The 23,347-nt window shown below is 42.8% G+C and overlaps 1 protein-coding gene across 3 annotated transcripts in view; it reads left to right on the top strand.

Annotated features, from left to right (window-relative positions):
* The window catches only part of NRK (Nik related kinase), a 94,573-nt gene that overhangs the window by 11,920 nt on the left and 59,306 nt on the right, over positions 1-23,347 (top strand). For all 3 annotated transcript variants that reach the window (XM_050310235.1, XM_050310236.1, XM_050310233.1), the window contains exon 3: positions 21,549-21,605. In XM_050310235.1, coding sequence (XP_050166192.1) covers positions 21,549-21,605 — 57 coding nt within the window. The remainder of the gene's footprint in view (positions 1-21,548; positions 21,606-23,347) is intronic.

Below are 23,347 nucleotides of genomic sequence, written 5' to 3'. Positions count from 1 at the left end.
TCACCTTTCTCTGTTCACCCCAGTACCTGATCAGTCTCTCTGGTGGGTTTTTCTCTGTCAAGCAGAAAGGATGCTGCTGGAATGCATCTATAGTTTATTTCACCCTCATTTATGTATCTTCACTGCAGAGTTGAGCTTGCATTAACTCCTCTCAGTCAGCCTGGCTGCGCGAGAGCAAGCATGCCATGAAATAGCACTGTAAGAGCAGCTGTTGAGCTGCAGCTGTAGAGATGTAACTTTTACTCTGGGAGCAGTTAAAAGCACTACCATGCTCTTGCCAGAAAGGTTTCATGTGTCCTCAGTACTTGAACTTAGGGCAGTGCTTGGATTAGGACTGGAGCAAGCTGGTGGGAGTAGCCAGCCCTCTGTTGTGTTGCTTTTCTGAAGCAAACAGAAGTAAATAGTATTAAAGATTCAGCTTTGTCTGGTATTTGGATGACGTTGTGAGCCTGGTAACTTGCCGTCCTGCAAACGACATACTGATTTATGGCTGGGTGAAGGTTGCACAGAAATCTGCCAAGTCAGGCTGTGAGACTTTTGGCGCTGGGGATGAGGAGTGCTGGAACAAGAGAGGTGTTCCTTTGGGCAGTAGGCGCAGATGCAAGTCAGCTCCTTGTCCCATCATAATGAAGTTTCCATTAAGTGGTTTGCAATTCTGTTACATCCAGTTTCTATTGGATTGGAGTCTATTTGATTGGATTGGATTTCTGTTGGATTCTAATCCAATTTCTATTGTAAAATTCATAAATGTGATAAAATTATGCGTCTCCTGTCTGGTATTCAGCTGTTCTCAGGCTGCTGGCCAGCGGTAATTTTCTTGGCCTGTGCAGACCTGTGAATATGGATATTGGGAATAAAATTCAAGAAGAAACTATTTTTCAACTGTTTGCAGTGTACTTTATTATTTCTCAAAGCCCTTGTGTGTTATAAGTCTGCCCTTGTAACTTACTGACTTTGTGGGATTCCCGAAAGGTTTTCAAGATTTGCTTTAGAAGCATCTTTTCAAAGGTCATTTCTTCCCCATCCCCTTCTTCTTCCCTGTGAAAACATGAAGTTTTAGTAACTTCTGACATCTTAAGAGAGTGAGCAATCCAGAAGACACACTTTGTAGCAAACGGTGACCTTTTCAGTGTCCTGCACAAATAATGTTATTAGTTCCCGTGTAACAGCTGGCATGTGATCTGTGGCAGTGCCTTTAGGTGCTCCTGGCATGTAAGAAATACACTTTTTCATGAAGGTAGGAGAGGGGTTGACATCAGCAGATGTAGCTCAAGAGATCTTGCTACTCTTCGTTCCTCTGCTTCTCATCATTGCTAAAAAACACATGAATTTGCTGGAAATGGAGCTCTCCTTAGGAGTGGAGCTGTGAAAATGGAGGCAGCCCTTGTTTTTGTAAAGCGTCTTGGGATTCTGGTTGAGAGGAGTGAGTGTGCTTATAGAGGTGATTTGTGAGGATTGGTTAGCAGCCACTTACTGAACAACATGCTGTTTGCAAACAGTTTCACTTGAATCCAAACATGAGTTCAACAGAACCCTTAGTGGGAAAATTTCAAGAAATTAGTTGGCTTTCATTTTCAAACTTTGCTTCAGAAACGTCAAAACATTGCATCTAATTTGCTTCATTTGAACACACGTTTCAATTCAGCAGGATGTTTAATATTTCATAGATTGTCTTTAGTACTGCATACTTGGGGAAAAAAGTACTATCATACTGAACTAATTTGGCATTACTAAAATAAATGTGAATAATAATGTGAATTCTTCTGACTTTCCATTTTGTGAGGAGTGTTTACAGCCAAAAGTGAGACCAGTTGGAGAATACTGACATTTTCTTGATGTTTACTGATTACTGGAAATTACTAAATTCTATTTTCCGAATGTACAATTGCTACATCTGTTATCAGCTTTTTAAATGCAATTTTTTCTTGTATCTCTATTGTTAAAAATGTAAACATTTAGAGGAAAAGGGCATAACAGAAATGTGATGGCCTTCTGAAAAGAAAATTCCTCAACTTCAGTAAAATATAGATATATTTCTTCTTTAATATGCTGAATTTTAGCATGACTTTTTCCCAGTATTTAAAAGTAACAAAAGAGTAACTAGTTTACTGATTATTTCTGCTGTAGTAGATTTGTCTGCTTTTGTTCTACTCTTGACTTTAAACCTGTGAACAATTATACTAAAATATGCAACAAAACCAACATAAAATAAATATGCATATGACTTAGATAATGGATTCTGAAATGTATTATTTATACAGATTGTTCATGATGTTGTCTTTTTATATGGAAAAAGGAAAGAGCTAGCAAAAAATGGTTTTGCTTTAATATTTGCTTTTTGCAGTCTAGCATGAAATATTTATCATAACAGGCTTCTTGCAAACATTCTGCCCCCAGAAGCCAAATCATATCAGTAGATATCTGATTGCCTTTTATTAGTAAAAGTTAGGTATTGTGGACCAGCATAACCCTCCTGCTTTGAAAATCAGATTACTGTGGTGGAGTCTTCCATTCTTCCTGTGTGTGCATTTTGACCTGCAGAAGAAGAGGGCAGGCAGTGCCAGTACATGATTGGGGTGCACCAGACCATTCGTCCTGTGGGATCCCTCTTGGATGAAGGGTGATTTGTTTCTAGAGACATTAGAATGTGTTTTGTCATCTCTCCCAGTGGAAGGTGGCCAAATTTTGCAGGCAGGCACATTAGCAGTTGGGGCGCAGGGTGTGCCCAGTGAACCCAGCAGCTGGGAGTCCTGGGACGGTTTGGATATCTTGGAAAGGGTACGTGCCAGTGAGTGTGGTGCGCTCAGGGCACACTGGGCTTTTTGTGCATGTGCAGATCAGCCTAAGTAGGTCTGACGTTTCCCAAATGCGTTGAGCCCCTGGCTCACACGCTGCTGGGTAGGTGTGCACGTGCACAGGGCACAGCAGATTGCTGGGTGCCCAGCTGGGATGGTTTCCTTGGCAGAAAAAGAGGTTGTGTGTGGAGGAGCTGCATGTGTTGTAGTGTGCTCTCCATAAGTATGCTGAAAGTCTCCTGAAAATGAAGAAAGGATGAAGGAATTAGGAGGTGCACTCACTTTCCTTTCTTCTGGACACTTGAGAGTTGTCAGTCAGAACTGTTTTGAATAGGGGAAGTCACAAAACAAAGGCTGGAAATTCAGGTCCCGAATCCCACAGGTTGGAGAATAAAGGTTGGAGAAGATTTGGGATTCACCCTCTCTTCCTTTTTTTGCGTTATGTTGGTCTCTAGGTACCCACCTGATGAAAGACTTTGCATGGCCTGTATCCATGGCTTGCATTGATGGAGTTAAGAGTGTGTTGATGTTGGCGCAGGAATCAGCGCACACAGACATTACGTGAATGATCAGGTTCCTGCCTGTGTTTACAAAGCACCAAGTGCATTCGTGAGGCTGTTCAAATAGTCACAGCAAGATCCTGGTCAGGCTGTATTACATCATTTGGCTTCTGGCACCTGCTAAAGTCACAGTTTTCGGACCAGGAACGAAAGAAAATCGCCTTATCAGCCCTGGATGATGGTCGAAGCCTGCGTGGCATTTGCTGTCATGCAGATGGTTTTTGAATGTTGTATTGAGTACATTAAATATGACCTGGCTGTCTGAGCTTTTGTGGTTGCTGTATCCTGCATTCTTTACATTACTGAGTTCTGGCAGACCTCTCCCTTTTGATGTTATTAATATTAAAATAGTTGATTCATTGTATTAGGGAGATATCCTTCTAGTCCAGTTGTGATAGGCTTGACTGGGAGACTCCAGGCACCTCTGCTGCCCTTGTGGTGGAGTCAGTGCTGAGCTGGACCAGGGCTGGACAGGAATTGTAGGTTCCCACTGGAGTTTGGGATGGAGATGACACTGTGCTCTGTAAAGTGTCGTTCTTAATGGCATGTAAATGCTGCCTAGATTTCAGGAGGGGTTGTTCCTTCAGATTAGGGGAGCATATGCCAGCAGTGGGTTTTCTTTCCTTTCTGTCTTCCTTTATTGCCAAGCAAGTAGCAGGAATGTCATCAGGCAGTGCCCTATTGTCTAATCTGTTCACTGTCAATAGGCATTGCATGATATGAAAAGTCCCCAGAGACTTTATGATGCATTTTCATTCCCAGGAATCTCCTCATAAAATTGGGAGCATGACCAGAAAGAGAAATAGGGAAGCTGCTGCCTCTGCATTTTTCCTCACCCCAGGGCAGGCTGCTGACTGTGCAGTTCTCTAGGTGTGTTCAGGAGTTGATTGTGATCTGATAAGCCACACCTGTCTCGTGTCCTGTCTGCCAAGGAGGACATCCATGTTTGTGCATCAGTGCTGGCTGAAGGAACCTTTAACGAGCAGTGCTTGCAGTACATGAGACCACTCAGAGGGCTTTGAATCTTGGGGTTTTTTGGGTGTTTTTTTTTTTTTTAATTATTCCCCCCTGTACTGTGTTTGCCATCAGTGCAGCCGTGCATTTCTACAGATGTGCTTCTGAGGTCTCACAGTTCCAGCCTGTGTGCTCTGGACTGGGTCTGTGATGCTGGTGTTGGTCTGTGACAGGGTGTGTGCCTGGACCCGGTGGTGAAGCAGAACCACAGCTCTCATGAGGTTTGACAGAAAATAGGTTCTTACAGTACTATTCTTGTCTTTTTTTCTTTTTCCTTTATCTTGATGAAAACAAAAGGAAGCTTCAGCAGGTAGGAGGTTGTTATCTCGCCACAGAAGCGTGTTCTCACTTATTGGTACAGTGAGGGCAAAACCACTAACTGGACCCACCCCTGGCTGTGGGCAGCATTTGCTGTCCCAGTTAGTGATAAAACCCGTGTTCTTATTGAATCATGATGTATATGAATATTAAACTTAACTCCAGTCAGCTTTTTAGTCAGTCTTAATTGCTGACTTTTCTAAAACAAATTCTTTCAAAAAGGAAGATAAAACTGGTGACAGAAATAGAAATTTCAAAAAGTCTCAGCGTTAATCTCCTCCTTCTATTAAAGACACTGTGAAAGTGCATAGACAGAGATGGAGTTATGCAAAAGATGAGCATTTTGGAAAATGGTGTCCAGTATCAGTGAAAAGGAAATGATGAACAAACCTGATTCAGGCCAGTGAGCATGTCCACACTTTACAAAATTGAGCTGGAAATACATTTCTAATTAAACTGGGTCAAACTGTGTGCAAACCAGGTCTTTAAAAATAATTATTTGAAACCTCGTTTTTTCCAGTCCTTTGCACATGATGTCATTTGTTTGACCTACTCAGAGTGGATGTAAAATGCTAACAGTGGCATGATGGTGCTTTATGCTTGCCCTGCACTCATTTGATTACAGAGTAAATGACAAATCCGAATCATTGCAGGGGAGCCAGTCCCTAAAGGTAACTCAGTGACTAATTTCAGAAGATCTTCTCGTTAGGTAATTGTTTTTCTGTAACTCTTCTGCTACTGAATGTAGTTTCTTGCAGAAACATGTCAAAAATACATATTTCCTATAAGCCTCGGTGCAAGCATGAAAACACTTTTTTAAGGTTAATGTTAAGAGTAGAGGAAAGGAACCTGTAAGTGCTGATGAGAGATAGGTTTGTTTATCAAGGTAAATTGTTTAAACTTCTTGGGTTTTGAGGAAGAATTAAGTGGTGAAACTAATAGAATAGAGTTGCTTGCAAATTTGTCCTTTCTGTGTCTTCCACATCTGACCCCAGCGGTCCCAATTGCTTTGTTGAGCCCTTTTATGTAGCACACACACCCATGGCCCCCGTTTGCTCCTGAGCCACCACTCTGATGTGGCGCAGCAGCTGCTGCCTGTGGCCGTCTGTGCCCTTTGAGCACAATCCCATATGCCCTGGTTTCTTAAGAAACCTGGCTGAGCTTCTGTCTTTGATAATGGAGGAAGGCTTGCAATTCCCTGCAATCCTATTTCCCCCCCCCAAAACCCAAGGGTTCAGAGACTAGAAGGCAGCGCAAAGCACTCAGGAGCTGGGTTTTCTGATACGGTGTTTTCATACACTCCTTGGTTTATTTATTTTTTTAAACCAGTTTTGTTTCAAATCGAGACCTAGTTATTTAAATTTCTGTTATTTAAATATGTTCACTGGCAACGCTGTAGAGTTTTAGCTGACCCTGCAGAATTTTCCTCTGGTGCGTAATACCAGATTCATCCTAAGGAGCGGTGAGCTCTTGGTGGTGTATTTTGGCATCTGGATGTGGATGACGGAATATGGAAAAGGAAGTTCTTCTAAAACTTGTGGATGGTTAAACTTTTGAGTAAATTTTATAGTGAGTACAGCTAGAAGATGTTAAAAGCAGAGATGCTATTTTTTAAAGCTTGTATTGTACATGCAAACCAGGAAGCTGCTGGCATTAGATGGATGCCTTGTGGAATGTTTAGGTTGTTTTGCTGGTTTGTTCTGTTCTTTCTTGACAGCTGTTTTGTGATGTGATGCAGCTGGTTGTACAGGCTATTGGCATTACAAGGTAAAGGATGCAGATAGGGTTCAGAGCTTGGAAAATGAGAACTGGGTTTGAGACTGAATCATGAGAAGGGTGCTGGTGCAGTTCATTGATACCTGAGGTACCCTAGGCTGAGTCTCATCCTGAATGAGAGTGATCCAATCAAATCTATATGCCTGTCAATGTGAATGTATGTGTCATCAGTTAGAATAATGAGTGTTCTCAGTTTCCATCTGGCCTGCATCTGTAGTTTTACGAAGAGACCAATTTCCCATGGGCAGTGAGCTTTGGGTGGCAGCCGTGCAGCTCTCACAAATGGAGGCTCTGCAGCAATGGCTCAGGTTAATTTCTTCCATCCCAAGCTCTGGCTCAAACCTGTGACAGGATCTATGCAAACACACCTTCTCCAAGAGAGAAACCATTGAATATATGCTTTTCTTTTTCGGTGTAAAATGGGATTTGTTTTGTTTGAGAAGTTTGACCTTTTATGAGGCAAGTGCAGATCTAATAAACTCAACAGCAGAAATTCTTTTGGACATAGAATCATTAAGATAGGAAAAGACCTCTAAGATCATAGAGTCCAGTCGACATCAGTGGAGCCAGAATTGCGTGCAAGAACCCAAGTGTTAGGAGAATCCATCAGTTGCTGTTGGTGGGAAGTCCTGCAGGGAACCTCTCAGAGGTGTAGCCAGTAGTGCATTGGAGGAGGGCAGGGGAGTCCCAGCCTGTGCTGAGGCTCTGTCTTTGTTTTACCCACACACACAGTTCACTGTGTAGGGCACTACTTTGTCTTACCCTGTACAAAATGAACTTGGGTTGTTTAAACAGGGTGAGAGAGAGAGTTTCAAAATCTGGTAAAGCTGTTCAGTGGCTAATTGCAGGAAAGTCTTGGTACCTTCCTATGACCATTTCTTCCAGTAATTTACTGCTGCTTTTGCTTCTTCTGTGCTAGTAATTATTCTGGTCTGCATTGCTTAAGGCTCTGTGGTTCTTCAGCTGTGATGTGTTTAGCCATTTTCTTGAAATTATTCTGCAGGGGTATTTATTTTTTCCTTCCTCTCAAGAGCTCACTGTTCATTTCTCTCCTGCTGTGATTGACTTCGATCCCTACAAGTAATACCGAAAGTCAGAAGATACGGCGTTGAACAGTAACTGCTTGTGGCTGTTGAGGAACTATTACTGCACATCTGACCTACAGCTGGCTTGAGAGGAGAATCTTTGCCAGCCAGGCTTCTGCTGTATAAAGCTGATTAGATCAGTTTAGAAAAAAATAACACCAAGGCTCTTCATGAATTCAGTTGTGTTTTTTTTCTTTAGTAAAGTGAACTTGAAAGTCCCGCTCCATTTTAACTCTTGTTAGAAAAGCAAGGTATACTTCACTTGTAAGAATAATTAGAGGGGTAGTCTGGTTTCATTTTGGAGACCAAGTTAACGCTGAAAACCTTTCCAAACACTTAAGTAATTTTCCCTTGAGTTTTGTGGACCATCTGGCCAATAGGATTTTGGAAGGAAATGGGAATTGACTGCTGCTGCGAGATCAGTGCCATGTAGTTCATCTCTTACAGAGATCATTCAGAAATCTGGAGGCTGATGTATTTTCTCACAGACTAATTGTGTCCATTAACTCCCTTTTAATTTTTGGAGAGGATTCATCAAATAGAGCCAAAGGAAAAGTCACTGAGAGTAAATACTCTTTTTTTCCTCAGTTAAATGCTCTATGAAGACTTTTGTGTGTGTGCAAAAATATGATCTTTCCCTAGGCAAACCTGAGATCTTCTGACTTGGCAGTGGTAGTTAGCAGAGTTTTTGATTTCAGGATTCACCTCAGGTGAACAGAGTTATAGGGAGGGTGTTGGCCATGAAACACTGAAAGAAAGACTCCAAAACCCTGAGAGAAACCCATTTAATACCAGATGTTAGTACTGGGCTGTCCTGTGCTGTGTGTAGTCTCCCACAGTCATCTGCAGAGATGCAGACCCACATGGTATTGCAATCTGTGTGAGAAAAGCACCAGCAGAACTGGAATGAAAAGTAAATCACCTCTAAGGTGGTTGTAGCTCTGTCATCGTCTAGGCTGTAACTTGCAGTCTGAGCTGTATACCCTGCTTGCCTCAAAGCCCTTTTAAAAAACCCCAAGAACACGGTTTTAACCTTTGCAGAACCTTGTTCATGTTCTGTGTTATATGAAAGAGAAAATTCAGCTATGTTATGTTGTTCACAACAATGAAGGATTTTTAAAAATTGAGTGATATAATGACTGAGAGCTTATTGTGCACACAAGGTTATGGTTATGTGGTATAGAAGGCTAATAAAGCCTTCCTTTATTAGCATGTGTCTGGGAAGGCTGCATTACTGAAAAAGTTAACAGATGACTGTCCTAACACGAGGTTTGTAATTGCTGTGTGCAGCTTGACCTTCAGAGCTTTGTAGCGATGGTGAGCCAGAAAACCTCCCTTTGAGGGATTCCTGCTCTGAAAGTCTGGCCACCCATCAGCTGACCTCCTGCAGTCCAGCCCTGACTTCCTTTCAGCAGGATGGGGCTGGCGGGACACATTTAACTGCTTGTGACTTCATCCAGCAGAGATGTGCTGCGTACAGGTTTTCTCTGGTGCCCTGTATTTCTGTAAACAGAGGCATGTGAGTCAGGCAGTGAAAATTCGCTGGGGTGGAGGGCTTTGTACCTCTCTCCGAACTTAGCTTCTTGACAACCCCTGTTCTGCAGAATAAGAGCCTTCCAAAGGCTGAGGCTTTTCTGAAGTTGTTTTTTTTTTTTCTGGATGAATAGACTTTCATTGGCAGTGGACCTTTGCTGTCGTAAATCATCGCAGAGCTCCCCAGGTGGTGAGCGGGACTGGCTCTGGGCCAGGGCTGTTCCAACCCTCCTGCCCGCAGCAAGAGGAGCTGCAGGGCTGTAAACACCCCCCCTTCCCGTGGCCCCACATTCCCAGTGCCATGTGCTGGGCAGACGGGGTCCCTGCTGCTGCTGCCTGCAGAGCCACCAGCCCAGCATCCCCAAGGCAGAACACCCGTTGGAAGAGGAAAGCCTCCGTGTCCCTGGCAGGGGTAGCAAGCTGTGATGGGGTGTCTGAAGCTGGAAACTCAACAGCATTTCAGCAGATGTGAGGAGGTGTGACAAATGCCAAAGCCCAGGATGAATAGCAAGGCTGTTGAAGCTGCTACTTATGCAAATACTGAAATTTAGGCTCAGTGAAAGTAGGTTTTATAGCCCAATAAATGGAGTGTGAGGAAAATGGGATAACCGCACAACTTGCTTGTCAGACCTCTCCTCTCACTCACTGTGCTGCTCTCTGAGTCCCAAAATGTTGCCTTTCTTTACTTGTTGGCAGCAACTCCCACTCAGGGGCCTTACAGTTCCCTCTGAACTCAAACACCTGCATGACTTTTGAAAAGGGGAGAGCTGGAGTTTCAGTGTTTGTTGTCACCTCAGACACTCCTGAAGTGTCTCCAGATACCGAGTGGACCAAATCAGAGTTGGTGGGAGTCTGGTCCTTCACCAGGAGCAGCTATGCTTCTGGTAATCCTGTGTATCTTCAGCCAGGCTGACCCTGAGCACGGCAGTGGTGGCAGCCTGAAGGTTGTTTTTCCGAGGTTCACGATGCACTCTGTGCTGCAGCTCTCGATTTCCTGCTGTCACCCACCACAGCCTACCCTGGTTTTACCTGCCCCAGGAGAAATGTTCCTTCTCTTCCTTCTTGCACATTGTTGACCTTGTTCAGAAACTTTAAATAGCAGTTGAATATCTAAAGCATCAAGTCTGCATGTTAGCTGAGTAAGCAGAAACCACAGGAATGAGTACTTCCCTCCAAATGAGCATGGAGCTGCAGAAGATTACATGGGATATTCTGCTGCAGACACCACCCTTTTCAAATAAGTAGAGGACAAAACTCTTCATATTATGACTAGCATAGTGTTTTCAAAAGGGCTGAGTGCTTTGCTTGATCTTGCTGATCACCATGTGAATGACCTGTTTGGGAGCAGGTTTCAGCATCCCAAAAGATCATTGTCTAGTCCAGTCTCATACAAGTATGCAGTAGCCTTGAGTGGTTCATGTTTTGCATGAGGATGGTAATCTCTGATCAACTGAACATACTGATACTGAAAAAAAATGTAGGTACTCAAATATGTGTTTGTGAAAGAGCTTGAATTTGCTCCTTTGTTTCATTTTCTTTTCCCACTGGTCTGCAGTCAGACACAGACAAACATTAGGTAAAGCAAACAATCTGCGTTTCCACTGGTACAATGGGAGGAAATAGGAACTGAAAGGATAAAAAAAAAAAAAAAAACTGGACAGAAAAACTACTTCTGGTGCCTCTTGGGTCTTACAGTTCATGAGGGTTGTGGTACAGACACTTGCAGTGGGGGGTAAAAAACTGTCCTTTTCCTCCAGAGACCAAGGTGGTTTGATCTGGTACCGTTAAAATGACCCTTATCCATCCCTCCCTTCTAGACAGTGTGGACATGGGTAGAATTTTAAGTGACTGGCAGAAGTTGTATTTTTCTAATCTTTTCTCTTGGCTAACATGTTGCTATTTTAGTGTATGGGAAGTCCTCCTATACCACTGCCAACTTGTTAATCTTCTGTAGTGTTATGAGTTACAGAGATATTTTTGTTTGTTTAAGCATGTGATACAAATAGGGGCCCTGAGAGAAATTCCTGATTTTTTTTTCTCAGTCTTACCACTGAAACATCTTAAACTTCATTAAAAAAAAAAAAAATTGTAAAAATTTTTTCAGTTTTAATGAGTGCAAAGTAGTTTCTCACTTCTGAGATGAGAGGGGAGAGGCACACAGTGGGAGGGATAGACTGTTCTACATAGAAATAGAGCAGTGGTGTTTTCTAGGAAATGAATTTGTTTTTCACTGAATAGTCAAGTAATTTTGCTGTATAAATTTGATAACCTTTACAAAATAACTTTTTTTAAAATTTGGAATACAGTATAACATTATTATTTTTGTAAATAATTTTTCATTTCGTTATAAGTAGTATATATCCTTAATATTTCTTCATTAATGTAACAGGCTTTGTCTTAAAGTGCACTGTTATTGATTACCTTTCATTCTTTTTATATACCTAGGTGCAGACAGGTTAGAGTTTACTGTTGATGTTTTGCAACCCAAGGTCTAGGGTATGTGAATTAACATTTTACATCATAGTATGGTCTGTACTGAAAGTGGTAAATTTGAGCTAGCTTCTTAGAACATAACTAATCATAAACAAACATAAACAACATAAACCTTGAAGAGCACGTCTTGATTGTCTACAGTTTATTAATATTTATGCTGTTCATCAGCAGTGGACAAGGGTGATATTTTGTAGTGTTTAGATGGTGGTTTAGATGATATTTTGTAGTTCTGTAGTGTTTTGCCTTCTCTATTACGTGATATCATGGGTCAGTTCTGAAAGCACTTTTAAGTTGGACTCAGTCAGACAGTCCTGTTTCATCCTGAGGGATTGGATGGGCAATCCCAGTGTTGGATTGTCTGAGAACAACAAAGGACCTTTGTGCTGGGAACGGTGATCTCAGGAGCTCCTGCCGAGGCTGCTCTGTGCTCTTCCTCTCACTAGCACAGAGTTGATGGCATTAAAGATATCCAGAGGAGTGTTAAAAGAGAATAGGGAGTAGGAAATTCAGCACTTGGTTTTGCTGCCCAAGTGGTTTTTGGTGAGGCCTAGGACTGTCTGGAAATTGTGTGCCAGATGTAGGGGCGAAAGGGCAATTCTGTTGCATCCACATGGTCAGCATTTAGGCAACACAGCTGGGTTGTGGTTTTACAGAAGTCCCTGCATCCTGCACTGCTGGCATGAAAGCTGCCACTTACAAGGAAGGGAGGGTGTGCTCCAGCTGGGAAATGGAGCTGAGGAGCTACCCTAAAGGTGACCTGAAACGGCTTCCAAAATCTCAGCCTCTCCCAGTATCACAAGGAAGAAAAGAAATGCTCTAAGGGAATACAAGTTTTTGATTTACAACCCTGAAATACAACAGACATCCAGAGATGATGTGGCAGAAGTGCCACCAAAACTTTATAATGTCAGTCAGAGTAGGCTTTCTGCAGCCTCAGTTATGTGATTAAAAGGATGAAGCTGTAGTCAAAATGATAGCTGCGTCACCACCTTGTTGTCCTGAGCTCTTCATGGGAGGGTTAGGAAAAAAAGAAAAAGTTTCTGAAACTGGTGCTAATCTGTCCAAAGCTGATGTGGGTTAGGGTGGGTTGGGGGTTTTGTGGGGGTTTTTTTTGTTGGTTTTTGGTGGTTGTTTTTGGGTTTTTTGTTTTTTGTTTTTTAACTATCAGAATTGAGGTGGATTACATGTTATAGTCTACAGTGATCATTGCTGATCATTCTTGAAATCCAGCACTAGAATTCAGTGCACGACTGGCCCTTAACTCTGCCTTGGGCCATTAACTAACAAAAACAAGCTATAAGCTCCCAAACTCATAATTAGTTCTTCCTTGGAATTTATTCCTGTCCCTTTTTAAGGTCTGCATTACTGCTGTATTTTTAGCTGAAGAGCTCTGACCATGACTGCAGTGAGTCATCTCATGTGGTACCAGTTGCTGAGTTGAGGATTATGGATTGCTCTTGCTGATAGAGCTCTCCTATGAGTTGTGTTCTTGGGTGACACTTGGCAGCACCAGAACACTACAGGCCCAGGTGTGCAAGCCTTGACCACTTGTTTACATTGTCAGGACCGTGAGAGACAGCAGGATGTCTGTGTCTTAAGCTGCAGCATTAGAGCAGCACATCTGCAGGTTTTACTGTTCGTGGTGCTCTCCTGCTATGCTGACCCACTGGGGAGCATGCTGCAGCTCCATGGAGGCTGGTCTTGCCTGCCTGCAGTATGAACAGGCAGAGCTTGTGTTCCCACTTTGGCATGGGGGCTGGTGATGGCAAACACTGCTCATCTCTTCTAAAGAGCTGGGTCTTAGTAGAAAAGCCATGTGTAGGTGGAAAGGGAAACAGAAGGACCATGACTTTGTTAAGGTCATGCAGAATAGGACACAGGGTTTCCTGGATCCCTGTGCAGAGCATTGTTCACTCAGTCCATAATCTCTTAAAGGCTTTTCTTGTATTACCAGGATGGAAAGGGTGGAGAGGAGAGGGGCAAAAGGGTGGGGTCCTGTCCCACAGGACACAGCAGGCTGAGCTGGCAGTCTACCAGGAACCGCAGGGCCACACAGATTTACCCAAGATGGGCTCAAACTTCAAAGTTCATCAGTGGGTTTTGAGCAGGAAATCTGCTTGCTCAAGTTCACTTTCGGTAAGAGCTTGCAGTGACAGCTGTGCCTTCACCTCACTCCCAAAGGGCGGGTGGCTGCAGGCTGCACCCGTTACCCCATAATTAATGCTTCTGGGTGAGGAAGACCTCTGGCATCTGAAGTCCCACACCTCCAACAGCCAGATCTGGCTTTCCAATGCAAACATACAATATCCAGAGAAGGTCCCAGGAGTTACTGTTGTGGTATCTGTCAGCTTTCAGGATTACAGTACTGTGAAGGGTCACCTGGGAACCCTGCACTCTTGTGCTGATGCTGTGAGCTGGTTGTGTCTGTGCCTGATGGCAGAGTGTGTTTGATGTGAAATTCACATGGCTACAAAGGTACAAACTGTCAGGTGTCCAAATCTTCTGGTTTCTGGGAGGTATCTCTGCACGTAGGCATCTTGCAGCCTCGCCAAACCCCCTGCTTTTTAACTGAGGTGGTGCTTCTGGTTGCAGACAGAACATGGGCTCAAACAAGGACTTTTGCACAGTCAAACCCACCAGCTTGGACCTGCCATGGTATCCTGCAGCAGGCAGTTCCTGCCCTTCATGTGCATTTCTTCCTGCAGCGGTTAAATGGGGACAACTCCATCAGACCCAGAAACACGTGGTCACTAAACGAGCGCCTCTTGCCAAAAAGGAAGCGTGTGATGGGACTGCCGTGGGCTGCCTTGGCATGGTGTGCAGCACTTAACAGGACAGCTGGCTTCTGTCGTCTGGACTTGCAATTGTCCGCTCCAAGTCTTTCGGAGAAGCTGATGGGACCTGTTTTCCACGTCTAGAAAGAGAGATATGTGTCGGATCTGGGAGGGAAGCTGTCCAGCCAAGCGCTCTGCATGTGACCTGCAGCCTTACAATCTTATTGGGACCTTGGCTTTTTCTTGTAATCATGGCCTGAGCCACGGACTGTCCAACATTTTTATTTGGGCCTAACAAGAAAAGGTGTTATATGTGACTGAATGCATCATTTTGTAAATATACTTAATTCCTGTAAAGGCCCTTTGTCAGCTAATAGCTGACGGCTAATGTTGCCACTCTTGTTTGATGAAAATAGAAAAGAACATGTCTTGACCCCTGGTAGAGGGCATAGATAAGCAGTTCCTTTATCTGATTGAGGTAAAAAGATAAATACACATCCAATAGAAATAGCACTGAGCACTCTGCCCTATTCCCTGTGTCTCTCCCTGCAGAGATAATGCATAGCTGGAGCTCATCAGAACCAGATCTTTGGCATAAAGCATCTCCCATAAGTCTGGCTGCAATGAGCAGTATGCAGATTTGAAAAATGTGTGTGCTGGCTCCAGGTTTGCTGAATGTTACTTTAGTGACTAACTGGCAGCTACAGCAGACTTTATACGGAAATATTTTCTGGAGGAGTCCAGGAATTTAGCTGGACTCAAAGCTAATGGGAGAATTTTTTCCAACTTGGATACCTCATCAAAATGAAGGGAGGAACTTCGATTTTAGAAAGTCATTAAGCTTCAGAATTTTTGATGTGTAAGTTCTGTATGAGCTTGATAGACTTTAATGCTATATTCTTGGGTAGGAATATGGTTGACTTGCAGATGGCTGTTGGATGTTTTGGCTACGTTCTCCGGAGTTGAAACTTGCTCTTATACTGAGCCTTTGGGTGAAAGATGAAACCTTTTATGAGGGAAACTGGCCCACAGACCATTCCAGCCCTCTACTCAGTTTCTGGGGAAATGTGCAGGGGAGGATCTTGAATCACAACAGGCTGATTCCCTTTAATGAGCAGGAGAGGATGGGCAAGGACAGAGGGCTCGGAGGGCAATGCCCTTTGTTCTTCCTCACATTTTTGATTAAATCAGTAAGGGTAAACTTCTGCATATCTTGTCACTGGAAGTGAGTCTGTTGGTCTCATTTGATTGGGAAGCAGTTAAAACAGCCAGTTTTCTCAAAACAATTTACACATGAAGCAGCAATATGAGAGTTTCCATGAGCTCTGGCTAACCTTGAGATTTATTGATAAATGAAAAAAAAAAAAAGGGTCCAGGCCCTGAAACCTTTACTTACCTGGGCACTGGTCTCAGTGGGTTAATAAGAAGCCCAGGATTGGGTTCATGATATTTGGTGCTTTAGGATATGTTAAAGAAAATTACCTTGAGACAGTTTGAAGTCATGCGGTGAATTCTAGCACTGGATTTTGGGAATGATCTGTTTCATTGTAGATTATAGCATTTAATCCACATCAATTCTGATAGTTTGAAAAAAAAATCAAAACCAAAAACCCTCTCTATGTTTCACTATAGTTATGAAAATTAGTGTAGATTCTTTACACCATCCTTTGCAGAATCTACAGCAGCCGAGGAGAGACTCACTGTTTCAATGGGTTTGGTTGCTGGTGACCTGTGGTGGTCAGAGGCATGGAATTACCAGCATACTGGACTCCAGACAAACTCTGGAGTGAAGTCAGGGTGCCAGCGTGTCGAGCATGGCTGTGCTTTGTGGAAGGCCCTCTCTCTCTGTATTGCCAAGACATTCAATGCCTGGAAGCGTTTGCAAACAATGGCCTCCAAAACAGGAGCTGTGGCTGTGCAGAGGAAGCTCAGTAACTGTTGGAACCACTACTTGTGGGTGGAATGCAGGAACCAGCTAGCTCGGTGTAGGGTCGACAGGGCTGAATCTTTATTAACAGAAAATGGAGGGTTTATATAGGGTTGTGGGAGGAAGGTTCAAGAACATGGGAGGAGAATGGGAGGAGCATGCTAATCCTCCAACTAGGATTGGGTATAAGGAAAATACATAAACATAGGGAGATCATACATATGTATGAAGGGATAACATAACGACAGGGAATAACAGGGATTGGTCGAGCTGCTGTGGCTCCACGAACTGTCCAATGGCAGCTGACACCTGCTCTTGGGCTCGACGTCCATGGCAACCACTTGCTACATGGTGATACTTGCAGCTGCAGCTCGAAGGCAATGTCACCTAAAAATCACTTATAATACATGTTGTTTTTAACCACCATGATTAGGCTCTTTACTGATATGAAATTGACCCCATTTATCCACGATCTCATAGACCTGGTCGCCAACATCTCCTCCTTTTTTGTTTTATAATTTGAATTGGAAGAGATGTTTTATATAGATGACAATTAATGATAACAAGAAATAATTACAATTCATATCGGAAGAAATACATCAGTTAAACTTAAAAGAAAAATACAGGGATTGTATGAAATGATATATGTCTTTACAATTTTATAATTAAAGATTTCTACAATTAAATGATGATAGCACCTGAGAAGAATTAATCAATAAATAAGAGGGAAAATTATATGGGATAATAACAGTAATGGAAATTAAGGAATAAACAGGAATTAAACCCAAATTCTTAAATGGTGTTATGATAGGGTTGATATCAGAGGTATTACAATTCGGTTTAATTGATGTTGATTTATAAGGGAGGAGAAGTGGTAATAATGATGTTTGTGTGGTGGTGTGTATTCATCGTGATTTTAGGTGTTTAACCTGAAACTCTTTATAACTGGGGAAAACAGAAACTGGGGTAACAGAGTCAATATGGACACGTCCATATTTTGTATTCTCCTCTCTCCTATCAACAAGAGGGAGTGAAGTGTGAAATGAAAAGATTAGTAAATTAACAAATTTAAGTAGGTATAAATTATGAAATAGAAAAGAAATGACGTGTGTTAAATGTAAACATAAAGAATAAAATTGGAGATGAAACTATATATGAAAATGATGAAAACAATATACAAGAAATAAGTAATTGAATATACACAAATAAAAAGTAATATAATTTATGTAGGTTACTATTGTTGTAAGGTGGATATTCTGTTTGATGTTAAATATTGATGTTATTTAACTCCCTGAATAATTTAATGGAGACAACATTAATGAAATATAAATATAAGCATAGGTAAACGTAAAAACAATTGCAAGAATTAAAAGGTCTGAAAAGGTATCAATAGTTAAACAACATTTTTAAAAGAGGAATTTTCAAGTGAGGTATTAATAAAGACTTCTTCTTAGAGTTGGAGGGATATAGGGAAGAGGGAGTAGGAAAGGGGAACCACCATGCAGGGACCTTCTCTACCCCGCGGCAGCGCATCGCTTTGAAGCGACGGCGCCGTCAGTCAGGTAGATGGGAAACCTCTGTACGGAGGCTTACTTTACCCTGCGGAAAAAATAAGGAAGGGGCACTCCATAAAGGAGGTTCATTACCCTGGGGCAACTCATTGCCTCCAGAGCAGCTTGTTATTGACGGGGTAAGGAGCTTTAGACAGGGTAGCTTATTATTTCCAATTTAGGAATGGGGAAGTAGGGAAAGAAGTCTTTATTATACTATAAAGATTGTTAAACTAATAATAAATGTGAAATAACATTTTAAATTATATAAATATTAACATACTTTAAAAGGTAAATTACAAAAGGGAACATATTAAATTATAAGAGAAAACATATGAAAAAAGGTAAAAGTCTCCTTTGTTGTTCTCATCCTAGAGTGTAACTGGGCAAGGATTTTGTGGTAAAGGTCTGCGAAGGTGTCTCCGTCTGCGAATAGGGTAGTTGTGAAACGGCACATAGGCGATGCGTCTATGGGGTAAGAGGATCCGGACCCGCTCGGTTACCGGGAGATGGGCCGCGCCATCTTCCCGGATGTTGTTGTCCCGAGAGGCGGAAGTAAGGTTACCGCCATCTTGAGGTCGACAAAGTTTTGGGGCGGTACAGGTGACATCAGGCATGGAGGAGGGTGAAGGTGACGTGGGAGATGATGTAATGGTGGGCGGAGACGCTGCTTCTCGCGGGTGTTGATTAGTACCGCCCTTTCCTCCCTCCTTTTGCCCGCGAAAGTTTCGCGCGCTGCCTTCATTGCCGCCATTTTGTCCCTTTGCCCTTGAGGAGTCATCCCCCCCCATAGTAGGTGGTGAGGAAGGAGAAGGTGACGCAGATGAAAAAACGAGGTCGTCGCCATTTTGAGGTGGATTAGTTTTAGCCGAATTGCCGTCATAAATTTGCAAACTACTGCCAGTATCGATGTTAATAGTTGGAGAACAGTCATTTTTATCCTTTTGATTCTGGAGTGTTGTTGTTATTAGTCCAGAAATTTCTTTTTCTAAGGGATTTTGTTTCAGCGTGTCTTTGAATATCATAAAGATTGTACTCCACGCTTTAAGAGCTTTGACTACTTGACTGTCCCCATTAAATATAGCGCTGGTAATCGCAGATCCTATTTTCGCCCATTCTAGGTACGTTAATAGTTCTGGGATAGGATCGATGTTTTTATGGATCCATTTCACCAGAAGTTTCAGGGAGCTTTTATCCACCGAGGAATTAGATTTTTTGAGCAGCATTTTCAGATGGTAATATGTTTTGTATTCTTCCCGTGAAAGGGAGGCTCCCATAGTTGCCTTTTCTGTTTTTATATTTTTAGTTTTTTGTAAAAATTTTTCGATTTTTATGTATTTTTTCGTTTTTTGTAGGGGGTTTGGAAATGGGGTAGGGAGGGAAGGACACTGCCCCGGATACTCACCTCTCCTGAAGGTCGCCTGCTCCTCCAGTGAGGGGGGACGCGATGCCCAGTCTCATCCGAGGGGAGACTGCCGGTCTGCGGTGTATCAGACACTCCCGCAGTTGAATGTCCACTTGAATGCCAGTGTAGAGCTTTGAAAATAAAGCGTCTACAGGCTAGCCACAGAGGTGGACGCCATTGTCGCAGTCTCTGAAATGGGAAAGGATCCGATCCAGCCAGGGGGTTCGTCGAGCCCGACGTTGCTGCGCCACTTGTTGGAACCACTACTTGTGGGTGGAATGCAGGAACCAGCTAGCTCGGTGTAGGGTCGACAGAGCTGAATCTTTATTAACAGAAAATGGAGGGTTTATATAGGATTGTGGGAGGAAGGTTCAAGAACATGGGAGGAGAATAGGAGGAGCATGCTAATCCTCCAACTAGGATTGGGTATAAGGGTAATACATAAACATGGGGAGATCATACATATGTATGAAGGGATAACATAACAACAGGGAATAACAGGGATTGGTCGAGCTGCTGTGGCTCCACGAACTGTCCAATGGCAGCTGACACTTGCTCTTGGGCTCGACGTCCATGGCAACCACTTGCTACATGGTGATACTTGCAGCTGCAGCTCGAAGGCAATGCCACCTAAAAATCACTTATAATACATGTTGTTTTAACCACCATGATTATGCTCTTTACTGATATGAAATTGACCCCATTTATCCACGATCTCATAGACCCGGTCGCCAACAAGTAACGGGGATTGACGTCAGCAGGGATGGATGCTGATGAACACCGGCATCTGTCGGGGTAGCACTGGTCACTGCCCATCCACACTCACCCACCGAGGCTTGTGGGGAGAGTGCGCCCCGTTTGTCTTCCTCCTGAGGTCTGTGATAATACATAAATCCTCTCTCTTTATGAGAAAAAGCTTTGCAATCCCAGGAGTGCTTCCGTGGAAAGAGGACACTTATAAATATACAAAAAACTCAGCAGGATTTAGTTTTTTGTAAAAGAAAACATGACTGTGACATATCGCCTGAGAACGAGGAATCATTTTTCTTTGATGCAAAATCGCTTAGTCTTAGAAATAACACTTGTATGCAATTTTGTGCAGATAGGACCTGGGTTTTAAAATGACATCAACCCAGCTTTTAATTTTGCAGGTGTAAATTGCACCTGCAAATCATTTTGTCTGCAAACTGCAGCATTTCATATTTGATTTCCTGATTTCCTATGGCTTCCTTAACTGATGTCAGTTAGTTATTTCAATATACAGCTTTGCAGGCACTACTATTTCAGGAATAAAATTGCAGTCTCAAAGCTTCAAACCCATTTCTGAACATTTAATGGAATTGAAGAGTTAGGACATATAGCAAATCCACTGTTCATTCAAAGCTTTTGATACTATCCTCCGGTATGAGATTGCTGGTTATCATGGCAAAAGACTACACCTGTGGTATCTGTTGAGCAACTTGATCTAACCAAACCAAGAAACTGAAATTTACAGCAAGATTCCCGGTTGTGTTTCTAGTACATCTTCTTGGTAATCATCACATTTTGTCAGTCTCAGTAGCAAGTTTGGTCTTTAAATAGCTTTATTTCCTATTACCTCCCTTTTCCTACCTCTCTTTTCAAAAACAAGCCAATTGCCTAGTCTGAAGTTGCCAGTTATTTGTTGCTTAATAGTGACTGTGGGGTGTGGGCATTTCACTAGTGCAGCGTGTACATGTGTGGGCACCTACTCAGTCAAACCTGGGTGAGTTCCTCCCCACCACCATAGAAGATGATGTTTCTAATTTTAAAGTCCCTGTATACTTTTTGGGAAGTAGCTGAGATATAGTTAGCTTGGTTGCAGTAAGAATTTTTAAAACTAAGCATTTCACAGTAAAAAACATTAAAAAAAAAAAAAAAAAGGCAAAAACTTACATAGAGCTTTAGTTTCTTTGCATCCACATACAGTTTTCCAGATTGATGTACTGAAACCTGGAGTTTTCCCTTTACCCTGAGGTGTACCAGGACATGTGGGCGGTCAGGGTGAGGACACATCACCAGACTTCACCTTGGTAGTTTTGTATGACCAAAAGGTTTTTGGTACATAGAATCATAGAACAGTTTGGGTTGGAGGGGATCCTTTACAGGTCATCTAGTCCAACTCCCTTGCAACGAGCAGGCACATCTTCAACTGAAACAGGTTGCTCAAAGCCCTGTTCAGCATGACTTTGAACATGACTGAAAGCACTTACTCTAACCCAGTTGTTATATGCCTAATTTGTTGCTGTATTCATAGTTTACCTATGTATTTTACTTACAGTCTTTTGTTATTTTAACAGGGTCGTCATGTTAAGACTGGGCAGCTAGCAGCAATCAAAGTGATGAATGTCACTGAGGTGAGTGCTAAACCAAAAATAAAAAAGGTTGTTACGAAGGTGCAAGGAAAAATAAATAATCAGATCATGAGAAGGTGGATAGCTTATAAAAGAAGATCCTGTGGTATAAATTATGCTTGCTGAACACTGGCTTGTGTTTTATAAAGTACTGAGAGGTTTTAACACAACCAGATTTTTCAACTGTACCTGACCAATGGTGACAAAGTGATAAGGGAATGCACTGCCATATATTTTGGTGGCAAATAATAACAAACAGAAGAAGTCTCTTGCTGCTTATTTCTAGTTGATTATCTGTTTCCAGAGATAGCAAGTAAAAGATTTCCTGTAGCTCTGCACTGCCCCTGCTGTGTTTCATCACATCCTATCCCCTCGCCAGCCGTTTCTTGGAGTAGCTGCCCTGACAGTCAGCAAGCATGAACATGTTAGAAATGCAAATGTTGCACTTTTTTGTTGTGATTTGACAGATGAGAGAAGGAGACAGTTTAATTGGCACTGTCCCTGCTCACATTTATAAAGTGGTGTCACTGCTGGAACAGGGTGTTGAAAAAGTTGCTAAATATTGGATTTTGTTTATCCTTTGAAGAGCACAACCAGTAGTGGGTCTGTCAACAGAGTGTGAGGGCTGGTCAAAGATGTCACTTGTGGGCTGTCATGTTAACACCAGTGACAGTCCCTTCCTTGATGAAACAATTGAAGAAAAAGCTGCAGGAAGGGAACCTTGGAAATATTTCCTTCCCTTAACAGTTTCCTTTGTATGCAAGTATCAAACTGTAACATGCAGTAATGCCTTCTTGCTTGGAAACAGAATTTAAATGCAGCACAACTATGTGATCAGCTTCAGGAATCACCTTGGTAGACTTGCATGGTTCTGGAAGCAAAAACCAGCTGCTTGGGTCTGATTTGCTGCTTCCTTGCAGGTTAAAGAACCAACATCACAACCCAGTATGATGGGGAACCTGTCCCATTGCCTGAGGGGTAGTGGTAGCAGATCATGCTGTTTTCACATTGGGTCGTGCAAAGATTTGGGAGTTGAGTGGGGACCATGTTGGTGCAGCTCAGAGGGGTTTTCCCTGGTGCTCGTCCCCCACTAAATCCTGAACAATTCCAGCTCAGCTGTTCTCAAGTGTTTCTGCTTTCTGGCCTTGGCACAGGGGGAGTGCAAGGCTTTCTGCTGTTATTTCCACTTTCCCAGTGCGGGGTTGGCTGTGTTTCTGCTGCTAGGGCACAGGCTGGCAGACCTGCACCCAGTCCCTTCTGCTACTTCTGCTACATCAGAATCACCAAAAGATTCTGATTCTTTCACCAGGTCTACAGGGTTTCTTTTTCCAGCAAGAAGTCATTTTATTAGAAATCACCTGACCAGCTACAGCTGTGATTGTTCAGATTTGGGGCGCACCAAGAGCTAAGCAAATCTGCCCTTTGCTGTCATGAGCTGCACGCCCTGGGCCGGATTCTTAAGAGCAGCAGCAGGATGCTGTGGTCATTGTGGGATCCTCTGGACATCTGTCAGGAAGTGCTGCCGTGTTGTGTTGCGGGGGGAGCCCTTTGAAATGGTTAAAGGGGAGCTGATGGCAACGTGTGCTCATGTGCCTCTCCATGCAGGCTCTGCTTCCTGTTATTTGACGGAGCCAAGCAAGCAGAGAGTGCTTGCAAAGAGATTGGATTCTTGCTGCTTGTCTCTTCAGCTGTCGGTGGAGGTGATCACAGAGCTCTTTGGCAGCACATCATTGTCTCTCCATCTT

The sequence above is a fragment of the Myiozetetes cayanensis genome, unplaced genomic scaffold (assembly GCF_022539395.1).
Source record: "Myiozetetes cayanensis isolate MyiCay16 unplaced genomic scaffold, myiCay2020 scf15, whole genome shotgun sequence".
NCBI lineage: Eukaryota > Metazoa > Chordata > Aves > Passeriformes > Tyrannidae > Myiozetetes > Myiozetetes cayanensis.
Note: the sequence above shows the minus strand (reverse complement) of the source record. Positions and strands in the feature narration are given on the sequence as shown.